Source organism: Pituophis catenifer, unplaced genomic scaffold (assembly GCF_029215685.1).
Source record: "Pituophis catenifer annectens isolate HBS135680 unplaced genomic scaffold, rPitCat1.0.hap2 SCAF_3, whole genome shotgun sequence".
In the NCBI taxonomy this organism is placed as follows: domain Eukaryota; kingdom Metazoa; phylum Chordata; class Lepidosauria; order Squamata; family Colubridae; genus Pituophis; species Pituophis catenifer.
Genome location: NW_027256883.1, coordinates 163783542 through 163806838, shown reverse-complemented (window position 1 = coordinate 163806838; position 23297 = coordinate 163783542). Strand labels below are relative to the sequence as shown.

Genomic DNA, 23297 nt, shown 5'->3' with positions numbered 1-23297 from the left:
ACCTCATTTAAGACTTCTGTCCCCAAGGCTGAAAACCAATGCTTTTCTTGAAAGGAAAACCAAACTCTGGCTTTGCCAGAAAAACCACACTTGCTTCAGCCTTCAGCCTTCTCTGTCTCTCTCTGTTCTAAGTTAGCTGCAAGGGCATTTCAGCCAGCTTTAGCCAATACCATCTGGTCCATCAAAATAAATCTGGCATGCTTCCCCAAACTATTCTTCTTCCATGTTGGTGGGGGGGGAGGGAGATGAGGGAAAAGAAAGCTCCCAGCTGCTCTGATGTTTGAATTTAGATTGGCCACAGCTGGCCTGTAAAATGTGGAGCAAAAGCTCTTCTGCTTCAAATTAGGACAAAGAGGAGGTTGGGAAGGGCTCCTTTCAGAAGCCAGTGCCACTTAAAACATCCCAGTAGGTTGCACATCCTGTTGACTGTCGTATATCAGACCTCAAACTCTGAGCGTCCATACCTTCATATTTTACAGCTTTTTTTTTTTTTTTACATTCTCTTTTCTTCTGTATTATGAAAACTCCATGGAGTCATGCATGGAAGCTAGGAAGGAGGGAGGGATGGTCCAAGCATGCTGTTATAGCTGAATTAAACATGGCAGAATAGGGCAAGACATATTCTGGGTTCCCAGTCTGGGCTACAAATCCTGGTCCTCAGAAATCCCATAACTTATTTAAAGAGAACAATGACTTCCTAGCTAAATCTCTGTGTGTCCCATGTTTGCATTGTTTTCTGAGTGTCCATCTTAAGCACCAGGGTTGTGGTTTTTTTGTTTTGTTTTTTACAACACTATGGACTGCTGTGGATATCTGGTTCAATGCATAAACAACCAGGGCCTCAAGCAGAGCTTTTTTCAGGCCATCTTGTTCAATTACAGAAGAGTTACATTAGTGCCATCTTCTGGTAAAATGTCATCACTGAGTTAGGAGCAGGAATTCAGCTGTTTGTGAGCTTGAAGGATGTAAGGAAGGTAGATCAGAAGGCAGCCTTTTATTTCTAAGAAGTGGGACAAGAGAGGGTCTGCATTCATCACATTACATCTTTTCCTTTTCTGCTTTAGGACGCAATGAACTGATAGCAAGATACATCAAGCTACGGACAGGGAAGACAAGGACTAGAAAACAGGTAAAAATGCATTTCATGCTTGTCCCTTTAAAAAGTGTGACGAATGAAAAAAGACTAATCTGTATATATATATATTGATATATACATGCTCCAGTGCTGTGATCTGGTGTACTGTTAACTTACATGGTGGATATCTTAACTGACAAAAGTTGTGCCAAAGTTAGAATGCAGTACTACTTCTGCTGACTGCCGGCTGACTGCAATTTGGCAGTTCGAATCTCATCAGGCTCAAGGTTGACTCAGTCTTCCATCTTTCCGACGTGGATAAAATGAGGACCCAGATTGTTGGGGGCAATAGGCTGACTGTAAACCGTTTAGAGAGGGCTGTAAAGCACTGTGAACGGTATATAAGTCTAAGTGTTATTGCTATATGTGATCTTTAAGTTCTCATTTTGACTCAGCCACTGGTCTCCTGTGAGGTTTCTGTTTCATCTTTCTTAACATAGGTTTCCTATGGATGACAGCTATTTATCTCACACAAAAAAATAGAATATCTTCAATCATTTGATTTCATACAGCTGGATTTATGTTTGAGAAACACTTTATTTATTGTATAACTTAAAGTTTAGGAATTAAAAATGGCAATTCTAGTTACTAAGTCACTTGTCAGAATTTTCCCAAAATAGGTGAATTCCTGATATGTGGCCTTCAGCTTTCTAAATTCTGCAGCCAGCTATTGCTGAATATTCTAGAGATGAAGTCTACACATCTGGAAGTTGCTGAGTTTTGGAAACTGTTTCACACAATAAAAAATGACACTGGTTTTTAGCAAACCTTCCTTTTAGATTAGGCAGATTTGGAGGCCCACTTAAGGACCATTTGATCCTATAACAAAGCTGGGAAGAATCCTCAAGCGGAAGACCTGTTTAGCACACAATTGAATGCAAACATGTCAGTGAAACAATGAAGGGGTTTTATTAAAAATTAACAATTATTATTAAATTTTAATTCAGTAAAGGCTAAAGTTTTATGTAAGTACTTCTACCAAACTAATTTCATTTCACTTTTTCATTCTTAATTCCTTTGCCCATAGTATCACTCTTCCTCATTAATTTAGCTTGATGGAAATTTTTAAAAACAGGAGCGGAGGGAAGGGTTCTGACTAGCCAAGTTCTGGATTGTGAACATTTGAAATTCACAGCCATAAATAAAGAAAAACAACTACAAGAATGGAAAATATAAGAGAAAGATTAAAGGGGTTTTCTATTTTAGCGAGGGAGCATTTATGCTAGTAAGAAATTTTGAACAAACAGTAACAAATCTTGGACTGTACTTCTTCCTTCCAAGTGAGATTGCATATCACATTGTGAACAGTCTCAAGATGACTACTGAATCTTGACTGTTATTACTTGCTAAGTCTCCCTAATTGAATCCGAAACTTTCATTCTCAATAAAAATTGAAGTACAGTATAAAAAAACAATTGGGATGGGGAATGTACCATGTGTATACCTATCCGATGGTCTTCTAGGTAATTTTTTTTATGAATCGAGAAAGGGCAGACATGTCATGTGTGTTGTAAAAGCTTTTCATGAATGAAACTTCAGTTTAACTTTGTTTCCATTTTCTTCCTCTTCAAACATATAGGAGTAGCTTTTAGAATAATTAGGGTTCATTAGTGGAGAGCAGCAGAATTCTTTAATGGAAGAAATGTTAGCTATGTTAGATTACAGTGCGTGACATATTAATGAAAGCTGTCTAGGAAAATGATTGTTTCTAGAGTTCCAATCCATTCCTCCTATTTTAACTGTGGTTTATGTCCTTCCACAGTACAATGAAATTGAAAATGCCAGTCCTATATCTGTGCTGATTTCTCTAGGCATCTTTATTGGACTGTCTGAAAGCACATCTTTCATGTTGAGCTGTTTATCTTTACAGATATGATTCTCAGCTCCGAAAGTGTATAACTTTCTGCTGAAACTGAAATCATATATAGCCAGGAAATGGTTTATAAGACAATTCTAAGCATATTTAATGGGACTGCAAACTGTCTTGAGAGATTGGAATGGATTGCAAAGTATGTCACTATAAAACAGAACAGATTTATTTTGGGGGGTTTTCCCTATTGCCTGGCTTATTTTATTTCATCAGCTCTCCCAATCATTGGAGATGTGCTCTGTATAGAGCTGTGTCTGTACAGAAATGTAAAGTTTAAAATAAAATAAATGAATGAATGTATATAGAGTGAGAAAAAGGCCATTTCCATTGTCTGTTTTTAACACCGATTAAAGTTAATGTAGCTGTTTAGGTAATGAATTCCTTCGCCTGTCCTTTGTATATAATATCCAATATTTTGTTAATGGAAAACTATGCGTTATGACATCCTGAAAAGATTATTTCATTAGTCAGTTATAATCAACCATAAATTTAATTTTTATCCAAAATATTGAACCAGTTTTCAAACCATAAACTCATTTCTATTCTGAAGAAGAACCTCATATCTACCGTATTGCTGCCTAAAAGCAGTTTTGCAAAGAGCTGAGAAATGTTTCATATTTTCCAGGTATCAATATTTATATGTATCAAGAACTAATATTTTGAAGAACCTTCCCATAAATAGTTTTGATTGTGTGAAAGGCAGTTCAGTTACCTGATTAAGAAAAAATCAAATAAGTAAACAGGGGATTGCGTAGTTGAGGAGAGTGCATGGGCCTGAAGCAGCAAAATACTTGTAAATCAGAATTCAAGTAGTTTCTGAAACCACTAAGATTAATAATGTATAGAAGTCCATGAGAAATAATAAATTTGAAATTGAAAGTACTTGTTGCTGCCAAGAAACCTAAAAATGGTATTTCCTGGGAATATTTCCAAATGTTTCATTCAGCAAGATTACAGCAACTTCCTTCAACTGATTCTTTCAGTAAGCATTACCCTGCAAGCCGATATTACCCAGTAAGCGGTTTACTCTGCAAGCCGATATTATTCCGTCAGAACTTCAACTGGTTTAGGAGGCCAGTGTGTTTCACATGGGTGCTTGAAGCACTGTTGTCGATATGGGGTCATACCTTCATTCTTTTTGTGTTTTCCTTTTTGAATGACTTGGCGGGGCCTAGGTGTCCAGCCATATACAGGTTCTAGCTCGGAAGAAGGTGCGAGAGTACCAGGTTGGCATAAAGGTACGTTGGAGACCCTGCCCATGCATCCATGGTATGTGAGCATGGGCAGCCCCCTCTCCTTCCTCTCCTTTCCTCTGGTTGACGGCTCTGCTGTTTTTCCCCCTCTCCTTCTGCTTTTCTCTCTGCAGGTCTCTAGCCACTTGCAGGTTCTAGCAAGACGGAAATCTCGTGAGATTCAGTCCAAGCTGAAGGTACGCGCTTTCCCAGCTTTCTCACCTTTAAGCCATGGCCATGCTGCAGCTAACATACTGCATTCTGTTATTGCCACTCTGTTCCTTTTATGTCCTTGCCCCTTTCCCTTTGATCCTGGGATCAGATCAAAGCTAGAAATCTTGGAAGAGAGAGAGAAAAGGTTGGTAGATGTCATGGGGCATCTCTAGGTGGCAGGATTTGAATAGGGCTGTGTGTCTAAAAGAATTCATTTTGTGTCAGGTCAGTGGAAAAACAGGAGAGAAAATTTCCAGTAAGAACTTTCCAGATTGGACTTTCAACAGCTGGCTGTTGTTTTTCCATAAACACCTAGTAATATTGTTAATCCTATCAGGTGACATTTGTTAATATGCCTTCACCTGAACTCTTAACTATATAACCCTAAAAGTCTTAACAAAGCTAGCTGTATAGAATGAATAATGGCCTATGAAGTGGTGTGACAAGCGCACACAGGTAGTCCTCAACTTACAACCACAACTGAGCCCAAAATTTCTGTTGCTAAAGCAAGATAGTTGTTAAGTGAGTTTTGCCCCATTTTACAACCTTTCTTTCCATAGTTGTTAAGTGAATCACTGCAATTGTTAAGTTAGTAACACAGTTGTTAAGTGAATCTGGCTTCCCCATTGTCTTTGCTCGTCAGAAGTTCCGCAAAAGGGGATCACAAGATCTCAAGACACTGCAACCATCATAGATACATTCCAGTTGCCAAGTGTTGATTTTGATCATGTGACCATGGAGATGGTGCAAGGATTGTGTGAAAAACAGTCATAAGTCACTTTTTTCAATGCCGTTATAACTTTGAACAGTCACTAAATGAACGGTTGTAAGTCGAGGACTACCTGTAGAGGGGTCTGTAGGTGATAACCAGCACATTGAATTGCACTTGGAAGTCAAATGGTAACCAATGCAGCTCACAAAGCAGCAAGATCATGCATGCATGACACAGCGCTTCCTTTACTGTCCACACTGCTATACATATAGTCCTCAACTTACAACCTTTCATTTAGTGACCATTCAAAGTTACGGCGGCATTGAAAAAAAGTGACTTATGGCCGTTTTTTTTACACTTACGGCCATTGTAGCGTTCCTGAGGTCATGTGATCAGAATTCAGATACTTTTTTTGACAGCTGCAGTGGCCTGGGGTCATGTGATCCCCTTTTGGGTCCTTCTGACAAGCAAAGTCAATGGGGAAGCCAGATTCAGTTAACAACCCTCTCACTAACTTAACAACTGCAGTGATTCACTTAACAACTGGGGCAAGAAAGGTCATAAAGTGGGGGGCAAAACTCAATAAATATGTCATTTAACAATAGAAATTTTGGGCTCAATTGTGGTCTTACGTTGAGGGCTATCTGTATTCTGGACCAGCTGTAGCTTCTGGAAGGACATCTCCAAGTAGAAAATACACTGCAGTAATCCACTGACGAAGTGACCAAGAGCAATTGTACATCTGTTCAGGATGTACAATTGAGCATCATCTGCATATTGATGATGCCCAATTCCAAACAGTGGATAATCTTAACCAGCTATTGCATATTAAAGTTAAATAGGAGGCGTACTATTATTATTAATTATATAACAATTATCTACAATGGCAATATGCGGTTATTAAGTTATTAGTGCGAGTGGGTTAGGCTTGAGTTAATTTACTTGTTACCATAGCCAGGTACAGAAAGAAACAAATGAAACAGTTGTTACCCTAGCCTCTCTTACGGAAGCTATTGTGTGATGTGTTTAAGAATCGAGTAAGTTATTTGGCAAGGAGGCCTATGCAGTGGTTGCAACCGAGATGCACAGAACCAGAAAGGGACATAAGATACTGTATCTGTGGTTGGATCAGGATATGTAGAACAAGTTCGTGAAACCAGGAACTATGGAAACTGGGCAAGGATGCAACTGGAGAGCTTTATCCTGTGATTGCCTTTCCTTTTCTTCTGTGGTTGGCTTTTTTCTCCTTATTCTGTAACTGGAGATTGACTAACTTGATCCCTTTCCCTTCTGTGTGTTCTGTGTATTGTGATTTGCTGAATAAAATGTCTGAAGATGGAGCACGGAGAGTTGGGGTGGTTCTAAAGGAAGCCAGAGAGTATTCTAAACTGATCTGGATTAACTTTTCATTTTTGTTGGTGAATATATGCCCTGGAAAGAAACAAAAAATTACCAAATTGCCTATCTCTTCCCTTTCTAGATTTCCCAAGGTAGAATATATATATATTTAAATAGGATTTAAAGGATTGGGAAAGTTGTCAATGGTTGTCTCCCCATCTTTTGACCCAAAAAGAAAGAAAATCTTGACTATTTACAAACAGACTACATTGCCTAAATTTATTGTCAAATCCCTGCTTTCCATAGAATTCAGTAAATACTTCCAGTTGAAGAGTGGCATAGAACAGTAAAAAAAAGATATAGAAGTGTATTGCATGCAGTAATTGGATATAATTCTAGAGCAGGGGTCTCCAACCTTGGCAACTTTTAGACTTGTGGACTTCAACTTTAGCTTTGCTGGCTCAGGAATTCTGGGAGTTGAAGTCCACAAATCTTAAAGTTGCCAAGGTTGGAGTCCCCTGCTCTAGAGCATCTTTATCTTCATTCATTCTGACCCTGTAGGAAACCTTCCACAAAAGTTAGAAAATACATTACCACAGAAATGAGGTTGACATGCTAGTCAATTGAAGCCAAGGAATATTTTTGTCAAATACTCTAGAAATGCCACTATGTGCAGCACATCTAACTTTTTCTTATTTGTAAGCAAGAAAAGGGCAAATTTCCCTTTAAGCTCCGTATTCAGAGTAAACCTTAGCTAATGTTGTCACCAGAGGCAAAACCTCTTACATGTTATACTTCCATGATGTTATACTGGCATATGTGGGAGTAGGTTATACTGAACTCAGTGCAACTGGCTTCTGAGTGGATATGCTAGGTGGCTCATTAGAAGACAAGCTGGGTATACACCGTGAATCTGGCCTGCCTCCCACGTTATTGTAAGAATAAAATAGGAAGTGTATTCATACCTAGAATAGAATAGAATAGAATAGAGTAGAATAGAATAGAATAGAATAGAATCACTTATCAACATTATTTTGAAGTTAATGTCATTACTTCATAATAATAATTATTATTTAATCTTTTGAATACATATCGAACAATAGATTTGGTATCTTCATTGGTTTTTTTAAAATTGCTGTTGTAACCCTTAGGTTTGAGATATACTTGACAGCTTTTTTACAGGATGCATGCCCAAATTAATCCTGTTGTTGATGGTACTTTAATTTTGATATAAGGGGGATACTTGGAAGAAAATGCTGGACCTTGAGTATGCAGCAGTGCAGTCACATTGCTAAGCCATGTTGTTCCTGCATGTGCCTTTGTATGCCCGTAACTGGGGCTGTGTGTGCATTCTTATACCGAAACATGGCTTTTGTAGCCTGCTTTAATAGATAGTTGTCCACAATACTGCATTTCTGATTTGTTTTGAAATGTTATATGATGAACAAAAGTATATTCATTTGCAACAGACTTACAAAGCGATTAACAATGAAGCCCTGTATATATTCTACTTCATGACAAAATGACCTTTTTCAGACTCTGGAATTAGCCAACTCATTAGGCACCACTGCTAGCAACTTGTGCCTTGGGGTGAGGGAGAATACTCAGAAAATAAATCCTCCTTTTGTAGCCAAATTGTGACATTGGAATCTACTTGAGATGATCTTTAATTCTGTCCCTGCAAATTCAGGACTGAGATTTTGAGATTGGTCCAGTATTGATAAACTTCTCTCAGCTTCAGTTCTGGATTGCTAAAGATGTTTCATGGCATCTTTAGAAGAGGGACTGAAAGGAGAAATGGCTTCACAGCCAGTTAGTCTTTAAACTTTAAGGAGGGAGACAAAGAAAATATAAAAACAGTGCAGAAGACCTAATGATTCGCACAATTGTCTGCATGCAAGCAGTGTATTCTTAAAAATACCAAATATTAATGCTAGAATACATTGCTATTCTTTAATATATAGCATAAAAATTATATCTATACTTCAGTGCTGTACTTACTTAAGGTTGGATATATGGCCTGCAAAAATCCTGGATAAGTTTTCTGTATGTTCGTGCTGCCATCTAGTGATCATCCAGACTATTGCAGTCTAGATATGATAGTCCTAATTTACCTTTTCTGTATAATTGTGCAAGGACATGATAGAAGAGAGCCTTGAGCATTGTTTTTCATTTGTTATCTGTCTAGTGTGCAAAAGAGTGTTACCATCCATATGTAGACCTAGACTAATTTGCAGAAGAGCAAAACTGGAGAGCCTGCTCAATTTTTGACTTTAAAAAAAACCTTGCTTGTTCACTTCATTTGTGAACATGAAGAAGATATCCACTGAGATCAGCATCCTGCCAGGTGGGATTTTCCACCCATTCCCTTTTTAGCCAAAGTTCCCAGGATTCTGTGAAGTAGGATACATTGGAAATTGGCCTTGCTCAGGTATAATTTATTTACAAAGTAAAGGTAGCTGTCTATGGAGATTCTCAGTCATCCAGGTCATGGTTGTCCCAAAGGATTTTCAAAAAGCAATTGGATTTTGTTTTTCCTTGAAGATGTTTCGCTTCTCATCCAAGAAACTGAAGAACTTTGAGAACTGAAGAAGCTTCTTGGATAGGAAGCTTAAGGAAAAACAAAATCCAGTTGCCTTTTGAAATAGCATCTTTGGGACAAAGTAAAGGTAGATTATCGCAATACCTTGAAATCCCATTATGATTATAGATACTATGAAGATTTTCCTCAGCCTTCACCCATACCTGAGTTCTAATCATATTTCTCTTTTTCTTTTTCCCTTCATGCAGGCTATGAACCTGGTAAGTACCACCCAGACCCGTCTTTATTCCATTAGTTTTAGATAACCATATAGGTCCTGACAAGATTTTAAAAATCCTTAATCTCAGTAAAACCCGAAATGATTTCTGATACTGCTAGAAAGAGAAAATTAGAAGCTGCTGTTTGGAGAATTTGAACATTGTGCTAAGAAGCTGCCTGTGGTTTGCTTCTCTGACTCTGCTTAAGTTGTACAGAACCAAAGAAGTTTGACTGTCTCTGATTAACACAGTTCCTTTCTAAAAGTAGTGGCGACTATCTCATTACTTTTCAGAAACAACTTGGATGAATGGTTTATAGTTAGTGTACAGTAGGTGAAGCTCAGACAGAAAATGGTTTTAGTGTAACTAACAAAGACTATAAAAACTATCCCTTAATTTCAGGTGGCTTGTTATTTTTGTGCGCTCTCAAGGTATGGATTAGCAAGCCCTCCTTCTATTTCATTTTTATCCTATTTTGAAGGATCAAGTCTCAAAGGACAAGGCTTTGCAGAGTATGGCTTCCATGTCTTCGGCACAGATTGTATCTGCCAGTGTCCTGCAGAACAAGCTGAGTCCTCCTCCTCCACTCCCTCAGGCTGTCTTCTCTGCTGCTCCCAGGGTAAGAAATGCCCTACAGAAATGCTGGTGCAGGAGGGTTTGTCGGTAGGCACCACACAAGTATGGCCAGGTGATTGGGCATGCACTTCAGACTGCAGGTGGGCACATGCTATAGAGTGGTATAGGATCCCTGGGATCTTATACTCCATAGCCAGATTCCCCAGGAGAAAAAGCAGCAGGAATGGGAGTTACTTACTGGAGTGACTTGTGATCTTCTCTTCTGGCTTCCCCATTCACTTTGCTCGTGGGAAGCTGGCAAGGAAGGTTGCAAATGGTGATCATGTGACCACATGACACTGCGACCATCATAGGATCATGATCATATGACTGTGGGAGTCATAACTTCTGACAGTTGCTGAACAAGTGGTCATTAACCAAGGACTGACTACCTATGGCAATTTTGAGATTATGAATTTTAAGGGTGTAAATAGTACTGGTTTGCCCCTCAAAAGCCTCCCCTCCATTCTCATCCCTTCTCCCACCATCCCCCCAAAATGGATATAAGTTTCAGTCTCATTTTCTTCAGTGATTGTGCTAAACCAACAGGTGGGCTCCTAAGATTTTTCTAAAAATCTGGAAGCTCAGTTACAGCCACTAATTCCTTCACAGTTGGCCTACCTCTATCTAACGGTTACTTTACTAAAATTAAGAAAATCCTCTGGCTTTGTGTAGAGTTCCCCACTGATGTAGTCCCAGTTTTTAACTGCTGGTGGCAGAAGTTTCAAACTATTTTGTAGAAAATGTATTAAATATTCACCCTTAACATGCTGTGAATCATTGAGTGATGACATCAGCCATTGAGAATATCTTTAACTTCATGTTTTTTGTCCTTTTTGCTTTCTCAGTTTTGGAGTGGGCCTATCCCAGGACAGTCTGGATCTTCTCAGGAGTAAGTAGGGAGGGATGGGATGGGATGGGATAGGATAGTCTTGAACATGACTTTTGTAAAGTAGGTGCTTGAACTGTATGCTAATGGTACATTTTTAGTGCTGATGCAAGATTATGTTTTTCAAACAAACTTGTTACCCTGTTTCCCCAAAAATAAGACATCCCCTTATAATAAGCCCAATTGGGCTTTTGAGCACATGGCAATAAGGCCAAGCGCTTATTTCAGGGTTCAAAAAAATATAAGACTGTCTTATTTTGGGGGGAACACGGTTCTATTTTTCTAAAACAGAATAATTGAATCCTGGTTACGAGTTGCACGCAGAGATTGCTCCAACTCAAATGTGGAAGACATTGTGTGAACTCTTCCATTGTTTAGATAATGTTCCACTTAAGAAACCCTGCCCTAGCAAAGCCCACCAATATTTCCTTATCAACTGTATTAAATTTACGATAGATATAGAAGTACTGGAGAGTCAGTACTTTTAGACATATAATCCCAGAAACACAGGATTATGCTGGATCACATCAAAAGATCCATCAGGTCCAGCACTGTGCTTCCACATTGACTGACCTGTGACTATGAGAAGCCCAACGATATGAATGAACTAGCACCTTTCTGCCCAGTCACATATGCAGCAAATCCCAATGTTGGCAAAATAATGACATGCAGCCAAAGACATTGTCACACAAATGCTGCAATTTTATACCTGTACCCCAACATCTGATGTAAATATGTGATACATGATATTTATATTATGGTACCATCACACATTTCATCATTTCCCTCATCCTTGCACCTTCTGCTATTGCTTGTATTGCCTGGCATCTGGTATTCAGAGTAAAGCTTGTACCTGAGATATGCAGATTAGAGGAAGGTTTGTCAAAATAATTTAATCTATTCGATGTTATTTTGTTTTTCAGCATTAAACCTTTTGCACAACCAGCCTACCCCATTCAGCCACCCATGCCTCCATCACTAGCCAGTAAGTGGTCTGTCTCTTTTGATTTCTCCAATTTACCCTCTTGATGCTCAACCTAATTTTTTTTTTTTGTCTCCTGTCTCCTTTACCACCATCTGCATGTGATTCAAATATTTGTTTACACGGTATAGCTCTCTTCTTCTATTGCTGCTCTCAAGAACTTTTTTTTTAACCAACTGCAATAGTGAATTTAATTGGAGTAATTATCATCTTAATGAAAGTGATAGTGCCACTAGGCTGTGTATTTTGTAATTTATATGCAGATATGAATGCAGACTGCTCATCCAATTTACATGTTCTCTAAAATGAGTTTTTGCTTGTCCTCAGTTCACTTACCTGTAGGCAAAATAAAAGCAGAATCAGCATGTAAGACAATATGTTCACAGTGACATTCATAATACACTTATACATATGGAAACATAACTTTTTGCACTAAAATCAAATTGATGTTGAAGGAATGCTGAGCCAGTAAGTCAAGAAATTACAGAATTATGCTTTAGGGCCATAGTTATACTCAGGCTTTGACTAGAATTGTGTTTTGACAGCTGGAACAAAAGCTTCCTATTATGTGTGTCTTTATATTACTTTTCTAGGTGGCACTTTGATGTCTTGGTTTTATTCTATAGATACTCTTCTGTAAAATGAACTGGTTGAGAGAAGGAAGTGATGCAATTCAACAGAAAAAATAATTTATATTATTTAGTACTTATTCAGCTATTAGATTCTTAGAACATTCCATACAGGGAGTACCTCAAGGCTCTGCTTTAGGCCCAGTACTCTTCAACATTTTCATAAATGATGAAGATGTGGAAATAGAAGGGGAGCTCATTAAATTTTCAGATGACACCAAGCTAGGAGGAGTAGCTAACACTTTGGAAGATAAACTGAAGCTTCAGAAGGATCTTGACAGACTTGAACACTGGGTCCTCTCCAATAAAATGCACGTTAGTGGTGAGAATACTAAGGTTCTACACTTAGGTGACAAAACCCAAATGCACAGGTATAGAATAGGTCCATGATGGCGAACCTATGGCACGCGTGTCACAGGTGGCACGCATAGCCATATCAGTGGGCACGCCAGCTCAGCTGTGGCATGCATGCGCATGCCGGCCAACTGATTTTAGGGCCTTTTGGGCCCTCCAGAAGTAGGGAAACAGGCTGTTTCTTGCCTCCGGAGGGCCTGGGGCGGTGGGGAAGGCCCGTTTTTCTTTCTCACCTGGCTCCAGATCCTCTCTAAGCATCTGGGGAGGGTGAAAACAGCCTCCCCCCTCCCTTGGAGGCCCTCCGGAGGCCTGAAACGGCCCATTTCCCAACTCCCGGTTGGACAGGAAGTGACGTTTTTTGCTGTCCCCAGCCTCCAGAGAATCCTAGAGAGCGGGTGGGAGGGAGGGTTGTACGTGCATGCGCAGGGCGGGGCGCATAGAATTATGGGTGTGGGTACGTGCGCGTGCGAACCTCCCTCACTCCCCCCCTTCCTGGCACACGATGGCAAAAAGGTTAGCCATCACTGGAATAGGTTATACCTGGCTCAATAGGTTACAGTATACCTGAAGAAGATTTGGTATCCTAATGGACTAGAACTTACCGGTAAGTATGACCCAGCAATGTACTACAGCTGCCAAAAAAGTCAATGCAGTCCTAGGCTAGTAGTAGTAGTATAACCTTTATTGTCATTGTACATCATATTACAACGAAATTCGTTTATCCTCTCTGGTGTAATCCATAACAATCTACATCAAAAGAGGGATAATATGAAGATTACTTAATGTAATAGTGCCGCTTTATACTTCACTGGTGAGACCCCACTTGGAATATTGCGTCCAGTTCTGATAAAAAATAATGCTGAGACCCTAGGAAGAGTACAAAGAAGAGCAATAAAGATAAGAGGTCTGGAGGCTATACCATATAATGAATGGTTGAGAGAACTAGGTATCTCTAGCCTAATGAAGAGGGACTAGGGGTGACATGATACCAGTCTTCCAGTACTTGAGGTGTTGTCACAGAGAAGAGGGGGTTGATATACTTTCCAAAGCACCTGAGGGCAGGACAGGAAATAATGGGTGGAAGATCATTAAAGGAAGATTCAATCTAGAAGTAAGGAGAAATTTCCTGACTGTGAGAACAATCAATCAACAGAATGGCTTACCTCCAGAAATTGTGGGTGCTCCATTGCTGGAGGTTTTCAAGAAGAGATTTGTCCAGAAGGGCATAAGGTCTCCCGCTCAAGCAGGGGGTTGGATTAGAAGACCTCCAAGGTCCCTTACAACCTTTTTATTCTGTGTTCTATGATCCTCTAAGGACTTAGTAAAAGCAGAACACTGACTTTTTGTATTATTATAGCAGTAAGTGAGAATTTAAGTTGTGTTTTATACATGGAAGTTATAGCACTCTTCATGTTTGTTCTTAAGTCTGAGATTTCTAATCAATACCTCTATTTTGTTCATGAATAACCTTCCCTTAATTTAATTTACTAAATTTGTTGTGGCTGCTCACTTTGTTGCATTATACAATTGATTAATAATAAAAAAAACAATTAACAATTGCAGACACATTGTTTAGCTCCCTGTTTAGGCAGCTTAAACTAAAACAACCAAAACAATAAAATGTATAGATACAACAGAGCTCTCACAAATACATCAGTAAACCCGTTAACCCCAGGTTTGGGATTAAGGCAGATTTTAAGGACTCTCTGGAACCCCAAGAACATGGGGCCATTCATATCCTTTGAGGACTGCTGTTCTAGAGGGAAAGGGCAGCAAAAAGAAGGCATGCTTCCTCCGACCCACAAGGTGGCAGCAAATAATAGAGAGAACCTTCTCCATAACCTTCCCGAATAAACTGAATGGTAATTGTCCAGAATGGAAACGTCTAATGATGGCCTCTTCATTGTTTAAGAGATAACGTGTTTCATGTTGCTATCTCCTAAGTCCATAGACAGCCCAGAAATTGGGGGGGGGGAGACCTCTTGGTTTAAGAGAATATAATGTAATGCAATATTATTGTAATCAGAATAACAATGAGCCTGGAAAGATTGACAAATGAACCAAACTGAACTAAACTGGACCAGTTGCCTATTCTTCTCAGTGGTTAAAGATTGTTTTTTTCCATACTCTTCTCCTGCAACTAAAATTTGGTTCTAAAATGTTCAAGAATGTTTTTATCTGTCCATTCTTCTAGGCTATGAGCCCTTGGCTCCTCTTCCACCTTCTGCCTCAGCTGTGCCAGTCTGGCAGGACCGAACGATTGCCTCTGCCAAATTGCGGCTCCTTGAGTATTCAGCATTCATGGAAGTACAGCGTGACCCTGAAACGGTAACTCTTCAGAGTGGAAATTCATACAAGAGGGAGGAGAGAACGATAGATCTTGCTTTATTCTACAGAATGCAATGAAGTGTCATTTTTAAGACTTATCTGTTATTCCCATACCATCCCAATTTCTGTGATGGCTTTATTACGCAAATGGCATAACACACAAAGTTAATTTGGTCTATTGCATCAAGATCCAGAGAACTGAGTTTTCACTCTAGCGGTATCCTGAGAGATTTGTATCATAATTTCATGCTTACATAGTGTCTGAGCTTCCATTTATCTGGTCTTTTGAAAAAGTGATGCCCAGAACTTGAGTTCCAAATTCTTTTTAATGGTTTGTGAAATATAAATGCTACTATGGCTCCTTTTGGTCTGCTTTTGCTCAGATGGTAGCAATTGGCAAAAAAAGACTTGAGTCATCCAGGGCAAATTCATCAAGGGTATCCCATTTTTGTTTTGGCAATGTTTCAACCTACATAGTGAGTAACGATGCCCTCTGTTCTCTTTCCCATTACAGTATAGCAAACACCTTTTTGTGCATATCGGACAGACGAATCCTTCATACAGTGACCCACTCCTGGAAGCAGTGGACATACGCCAGATTTATGACAAATTTCCTGAGAAAAAAGGTGGCCTGAAAGAACTCTATGAGAGAGGACCCCAAAACTCCTTTTTCCTTGTCAAGTTTTGGGTAAGAACTTCATGCAGATTGAAGTTAAGCAGTGTCTGCGATTGTTAAATATTTCTTTATATGAGAATATGGCAGATGATCTTGCTATTCTTCTTAGCCTATTCCTGTAATAAGTTTTTTCTAGCCTCAATCTTCCAGAAAGTTGGACCAATTCCCATAACTGGCATCCAACATTGAAGAAGGCTGATATAATTGGGGGTGTAATATACAGTTAGATAGGAGAAGATACCTTATTAAAGCAGTATCAAATGTAGTATCCACGGAGTATTAAATAATTTTAATTTGGTACCAATAAAGGAGAATAGTTGTAGCTCAGGGTTGAAATGAGAGTCCTTGGTGCTCTCTGAGCTTGCTTGTTTTCTTGCAGCTGTTTCATTACTCAAACTAGGTAACCTCATTGGTGCTCTAGCAAACTCAAAGAGCATCAAGGACCTCTCAATCTTAATTTGGCTATAGTTTTATTCCTTTCGTATGCTAGGTAGAATTGACATCTATATTTGGGTGAAAGGTGGACCCCAGCCACCTTTTCCCCTGTCCAACTGATCAACATGCTCTTTTAACTAGCATGAATTAGGTCACTATTCTGAGCCAATAAGTCATTCTAATCCATGTTTAATTTGCATGAACCTCTTGCTCTATTCTAGGCGGATCTGAACAGCACTATACAGGATGGTCCTGGTGCTTTTTATGGTGTAAGCAGTCAATATAGCAGTGCTGAAAACATGACCATCACAGTCTCCACTAAAGTGTGCTCCTTTGGAAAACAAGTTGTTGAAAAGGTGGAGGTGAGTCCTATGCTTTCTCTATGGGGAACGAAGAGATAATCCATTGATTATCTTTGCCATTCTGAGTAGGTATTCTCAGATTCAGCATTGATAGCCTTACACGATCTCTACATGTCTTTCTGCAGACTGAATTTGCTCGGATGGAGAATGGAAGATGTGTGTATCGAATCCATCGGTCTCCCATGTGCGAGTATATGATCAACTTCATCCATAAACTGAAACATCTTCCAGAAAAATACATGATGAATAGTGTCCTGGAGAATTTCACCATCCTACAGGTAAAGAATCTCTTCCTTCTTCTGTTTTGTTTCCTAGCTGGCCCCTTCATTTCTCACTGATGCTCAATAAAGCATTTCTCAATCATTTCAGTGTTATTGCTGTCCAGATACTAAAACTAATCTTTATAAAAAGACAAGAAGCACATCAAGATTAATTAAATTCTCTAGGGAATCAGAGTGGTTTGTTCTTGGTTTACAGGTAGTCCTTGACTCTATTTTACATGACCCCAATTTACTATGTTTTTACTGAAAACTAGTGTTTACTTCCAGTTTTCAGCAAAACTACTCTATAGCGTACAATGGGTTTGTTTAATGGCCTAGACATTCACTATATAACCACCATGTTTGCTTTAATAGCCACCGTAAAAAAGATTGTAAAATCAGGTCAGCCATGTGGATGACCCATTTTATGACTGTCACAGTTTACGACTGTAACAGGCAAGCTCCATTACAGTTATAAGTCAAGGACTACCAGTATAAATAATAGTTTCATTCTTTTCCACTCAAGAGTTTTCCTCTTGTAGTGCTCATTATTTATTTTTTGTTTAAAAAAAAGGATGGCTTAATGATTGGCAAGTTACATGATTACTTCCTAGGACTATGTAGCCATTGAGATTCAGGACATGATGGAGTAGTCCCATGATCTCTGACAGCACCTCCTAATATGTTCTGAAACATTTTTCCCTGTTTGAAACAGGATGTTATGAATTTATTGGTAACAAGTTCTTTAAGTTTTTTCCCCTCATTTAAAGTGCAGGTGTGCATCTGTTATGTGATAGCTAATCTAATGAAAGTCACTAGCTCTGCAACTCTTATAACTATCTATGGTTTCTTAGAAACACACATGATTGTTCTGTAAATTATATTATTTCTCATCCACTCATACCAATCAGCCTCTGCCTGTGAGTTTACAATTTAAAAACTTCATTCAAAAGAGACAAAGACAGGCAGAAAAAAGTAAAAAAAGTAAACTCTGGCAACAATTCCTAAAATAAAACAACTCCTCATACTCAGTCCTAAATGGATAACAGTTCAGGAAATTGATTAGTTAGTAGGGATAATTATGGTTCCACTATACTCTAGCATTTTCCATATACATTAAGCCTTAAGCTGTTCACAAGAAAACATGAAACCCAAATAAAAGTTCCTGTCCACATAAAATGGCACTGTAGGGACATGAAATCCTAGGAATAAGAAATAAGTGTCTAGTAAAATTGTGGAAAACATCATCCTAATGCTATCATTTAAATTGAGTTCTCTAACTTAATCTAAATTTATTGAGTTGGATAGAGGAATTCCTGCATAAATTTCAGTGGTTGTTTTTTATGCAAAATATGTTACCCTTTCTCTGGATTTATAACTTGACTTTCCATTCAGTTTGACTTTCTCTGATCTCCCTGTATGTGTTTCTTTTTTAACTAGGTTGTTACAAACAGAGATACCCAGGAAACATTACTTTGCATAGCGTTTGTTTTCGAGGTATCAACCAGTGAGCATGGAGCTCAGCATCATGTGTACAAGTTGGTCAAAGACTAAAGGCCCCTCTGGGTTGACTGGACAATTTAAAGAAGAGGGAGGAAAGAGAAGTCTTGTCAGAGAAGCCACCTCTATAGGATGCCTTGACACACATCCTTTGAAAATGAACAAAGAAAAAAAATGCCAAAAAAATGACTTTCACAATCACAGATGTTTTCTACTTAGGAACATTTTGAACAAACAAACAGAAAAAAAGCATTACAAGAAAGCATAAAGTGAAAGGAGAATTGTATCTGGAGGCAGCAGGAAGAACGGATCTTGGGGGCTAGGTCATCAGTATTTCAGGAGATGTCGGTGCCAAGGTCTGGTACCTCTTGATGCCTTCCCAGCAACAGAATGCTAACAGCATCTGGTGAAACGAGACTCTTGTTAATATCCATATGTGCCTATGTTTTCCATGCCAAATTCCAGATTCTGTCCTAGTGGCTTTGATCTACCGAGAACAATTAACATGGGCAGGCTGAAGATGCTTGTTCTAAGAAAGGTGGGAAATCTGATGCTGCCTTTGAACCAATCTAGTCCCTGAGGAAGATAATGAATTTTTAAAAAAAAAAAAAATCTCTTGATTCAGTCTGTGTGCAGTGCCAACATAGGGAGTTGGGGCAACATGGGGAGTTGTTGGTTAATTATAAGGAAATAACTTTATTCCCTCAATACTCTGGGCATTTTAAATACAGGATTACTGCATCGTCCCACCTCCCCACCCAAGCTGAGAAGCTGGTGGAAGGCTTCTGTTGATGATTATGACAAAAAGTGTGGCAATTTTGTCCCAGATGCTTGAATAGAAGAGATGAGTAATGGTAGTATGAGATTGGGGGAGGGGAAGAAGGCAAGGGTATGAATTTGCAAGAGAGAGACTGACTGACTGACTGACTGACTGACTGACTGACTGACTGACTGACTGACTGACTGACTTGGAAAAAAAGAACGAGAACCCCAGCAAGCAAAAGAAGGTCTTAAAAGTATTTGTGGGATATTATAAGTTAGAGTATGTATTAGAAGAAGGAGGGCACTGGGAGAAAAGCAGATCAGGTAATCATGAAATTAACAGTCTGACTAGGCTAGGGGAATTGCGAGATAGCTGTCTTAAGGCAGTGTCTTTCAACCTTAACAACTTTCAAGATTTTGCAAACAACTGGCTGGGGAAATCTGGGAGCTGAAGTCCACACATCTTAAAGTTGCCAAGGTTGAGAAACATTGGCATAATGGTCTAGGGAAATGTTTGGGCTGGCTAAGGCTGAGTAATTTGGACATATTTCGATACGTCTGTGGGAATTTAACAACTCTCATAAGCTATTTCTCTTTTCTTTTTGTTTTTACATTTGCCTTGCCAAAAACATTATGGGAAAAGCATAGACCAAAGCATTATTCTGGTGAGGTATTAATTTCTCTTCTGCTTCTGTGCTAGTCACAGAAAAAGGGGCAGAATCTAATTATCCAGGTACATTTTCCCTATTCTGTATTACATATCTTTCCCTGGCAAATCCTTGGATGGTTTGCTAGTATCAAAATAATTAAGGAGATACTGAAAGACTAAATGCAGTCCCACGTCACTTGAAAGCGGTATTGTTTCTTGCTGAAAATGCTGACGTTTAAGTCTAAACACAGGCCTCTGATTTTAAACATAGAGTTTAACATAGTTGCCTTCTAATTTAGATTGGTGCTTTTAGGAATTCTGTTACAGAAATAGCGTCAAGATCATCATGCATGGCATCTCCTGGACTGAGGCCCATAACTTTCAACTATACCCTGTCTAAACTATTAGCATGTAGTTTTGAGTAGTAGAGGATTTAACAGAATGTATGATTTTTGCCTGTCCCTACCATTGAGTCTCTATCACTGAGCTTTTCCTAACTTGTTCTACGGGTTGTTGTTTTTTTACTTAAACAAAAAGCACCTCTTCTTGTCCAATTCCTTCTGATCAACCTAGCAAGACTAACCCCTAGACCAGTGTTTCTCAACCTTGGAAGCTTGAAGATGGGTGGACTTCAACTCCCAGAATCCCCCAGCCAGCGTTGCTGGCTGGGGGATTCTGGGAGTTGAAGTCCACCCATCTTCAAGCTACCAAGGTTGAGAAACACTGCCCTAGACCATTGAACTTTCTCAAAGCCAGTAGAATTCTGATGGAGGAATTCCCAAGCAGGTACTTGGGAAAGGGGCACACTACAAGGCAAGGCAAGGGTGTGGCTGTTGGAAAAGGGAGCACAGGAGGTTACTCCTTTCTAGAACGATTTGGAATGCACAGGTCAAAGCCTGCCGCTATTATTTTTTCATGCTTGGGTATCTGTCCCACTTTAAATGGAGGGTTGGGTTTTTTTTAAGGTGCTGTAAGGAGACATTTCATCACAATGAAATGTTATTTTCACCATAGTATTATTAGCATGTATGGAGGGCAGCCCCCAAAGAGACTGTGAAAAGTAGATGGGAAATTTCAGAATAAAAATACGTTAAAACAGATGAGTTGTGAATTTAGTTCATGGCACTGGGTCACATAATATTCAGGTTAAACTTCTGCCTTAACATTGGTTATTCCTTCTTTTTCAAGGGGTTTTGTGATTGGGGGGGAGGTGTTGTTTTTGCCACTGTCTGTTTGTCTGTCTGTTTGTCTGTCTGTCTGTCTGTCTGAGAGGGTAGATAGTAGATTTGTTTTCATAAAATCATGATCTCTTTTTCATAACTGACGTGGGCCTTGTTTTCACTATTGGCCTGTATGACCACTACATTACTGATCTAGTACCATTTTCACTACCTGAATGGTCAGCTTTTGCTGGAAGGACCAGTGCAAAGGCACTGGCTAATTCAGTGTTTGATCAGAAGAGTAAGAATGTTCCTAAGAGCCTTTGGACTGTTGTTTGAGTTACACATGCAACTCCAAGGTGGCAACGTAAGAAAAACTGACAGAGTCGTTTCCCAACCCTTTGAAGGATGTTTTAAATTCAAGTAAGATTGTGGGGTCTCCCCCCCATGAATTGATTGTAATTGATTCCACCCAAGAACTTCTGGATAACTCCATTACAATGTTAGAACAAACACTCCTTTCTGTATTAAGGAGTTCCCAAGGTGGTCACACTAATGGAATGGTACACAGAAATGGAATTTGTAGAGAATCAAGTCACAATTTGCTCAGAACTGTGCCTTATTTTGCAACGTGTTGTGTTCTGGAGAGATGAGCAACATAACGTGCTGAAAATTATATCAAGCAATGCCAAGTGGAAATCATGTTTCTCCTTTCCTCCTCGCCTCATGTTAATTCTGCTCCACTGTCCTTGGTAAATTGAATGTTCCTCATGTGTTGTTTGGGCAAACTGGTCACTGTGATGCCACAACCTTCCAGTCCTAAATGTTACCCTTAGGAAGAATTGACTGGACAATAAATGCCAGCTTTGACATTCAGGTACGTTTTGAGATTCCTCAAGCATTTGGGGAGAGAGGTACAGCATCCTTGGTATCAAATAATAGCTATTACAGCTAATATGGGAGAAGGTAAAATCAATAGAGCCTGGGATGTTGAATTCCTTTTTGTTTCAGCCCTCAGCATCTATAAGGACAGGAGTGCTGGCTGATTTATATGTAGCATTTTTCATTCCTAAATGAAAAATTCTAGGAATTAAGATTAAACTTTCCCTATTCTCATTAGCTCATGTATAATAAAATAATCTTCTGTTAAAAAAGATGTGGGGAGAACAAAGGTCTTTATGTAAACGCAGGTTCTTGTATTACACTGACAATCATCAGCTAAAGCCTTTCAAATAGGCCTCCTCTTAAACCAGACTGTTACATTTCTCTTCCTTTTTAGTCCTCCCATGCTATAATATTAGATTTTCTATCCTCAGCTTTCCTCTTCAGATTCCCCTCCACCCCTGGCCTCAACTTTCAGGTAGATTTATACTTACAAGTGCCTATTTGGTATCCTCAGATAGTGACAGCAAGCTTAAGGAAAGAATGTCAAGAATGCTTCATGAATGTTTCTTAGTTGGATATACCACAAATCTCAACAACCAACTCTCCCCCACATCCTATGTATTTATGAATTTCACATGAAGTACTGTTTTATTTTTTTAAAGACTTTGTAAAACCTACCAGGGTTATGGTCACCTTTTTTTAGAGCTCTGTCAGTCCACAATGTAAAACCATTTTTATGTATTATATTTTGTGTATTTTTTTTAATCCAGTTGTGATGGGTTGTATCATATATTATTGTGTTTACTGTATGTCCATCTTCAACTAGATGAGACAGTGGAGCTTCTAGAAAGCTATGGTCTGCTGAAAACTATTAAACTTATTGTTCATGGGTTGGCTCAAAAACCTTTTTGCATTTGTATTTTTGCTTTCTTGTTTGTTCACAGCATATTTTCAAGAAACAGCTTTAGTCTGACTCTTGATTTGATCCACATTTAGCCATAACATAATTTAACTTTGTGTTTTGTATGTTCCATTGATTTCAATGGGTTTGCTTTTATATATAAGTAAGTCTCAAGCTACCGTACTATTTTATCCATAATGTTCTACCAGGCACATTCTGTAAAATTCTGTGTGTATCCCGTTTAGGCTTCAATTTCCTGCACAAGGGAAAAAAATGCACTGCATTCAGAATTCAGTTCTTGTAAATATTTACTTGTAACAAAAAATGTATATGAAAACTTGTGTGAAGAGATTATCGCTACAATATTCAAGTGAAGGTTTCGTTTTCTGGCCATAGAGTTGTTTAACTCTGGAAGCAGCCTTACAACAGCATCAGGCTGTGACAAAATTGTCTGTGAAGTTTGCTGCAAAAGTAAAATACTGGCTGACAAACATCGTAATTGTTTCATTTCCTGCCCATCCTCAGATTCTCAAACCAAATGCAATTTACTTTATTAAAGTTTCTGAATCTTATTTTATTAATATGGCAATTACTGAATAAATGTTCTTTAC

The 23297-nt window shown here is 38.9% G+C and overlaps 1 protein-coding gene across 2 annotated transcripts in view; it reads left to right on the top strand.

The window, feature by feature from the left end:
• Positions 1-20396, top strand: part of TEAD3 (TEA domain transcription factor 3) — a 94933-nt gene extending 74537 nt beyond the window's left edge. The window contains exons 3-14 of one of the 2 annotated variants that reach the window (XM_070941453.1): positions 1065-1129; positions 4181-4243; positions 4372-4434; positions 9291-9302; positions 9781-9918; positions 10763-10806; positions 11727-11788; positions 14963-15096; positions 15611-15784; positions 16429-16569; positions 16695-16847; positions 18270-20396. In XM_070941453.1, coding sequence (XP_070797554.1) covers positions 1065-1129; positions 4181-4243; positions 4372-4434; positions 9291-9302; positions 9781-9918; positions 10763-10806; positions 11727-11788; positions 14963-15096; positions 15611-15784; positions 16429-16569; positions 16695-16847; positions 18270-18383 — 1163 coding nt within the window. In that variant the 3' untranslated portion in view covers positions 18384-20396. The remainder of the gene's footprint in view (positions 1-1064; positions 1130-4180; positions 4244-4371; positions 4435-9290; positions 9303-9780; positions 9919-10762; positions 10807-11726; positions 11789-14962; positions 15097-15610; positions 15785-16428; positions 16570-16694; positions 16848-18269) is intronic. The other variant, XM_070941452.1, reaches the window with a different exon arrangement.
• The last annotated feature ends 2901 nt before the right edge of the window (positions 20397-23297 follow it).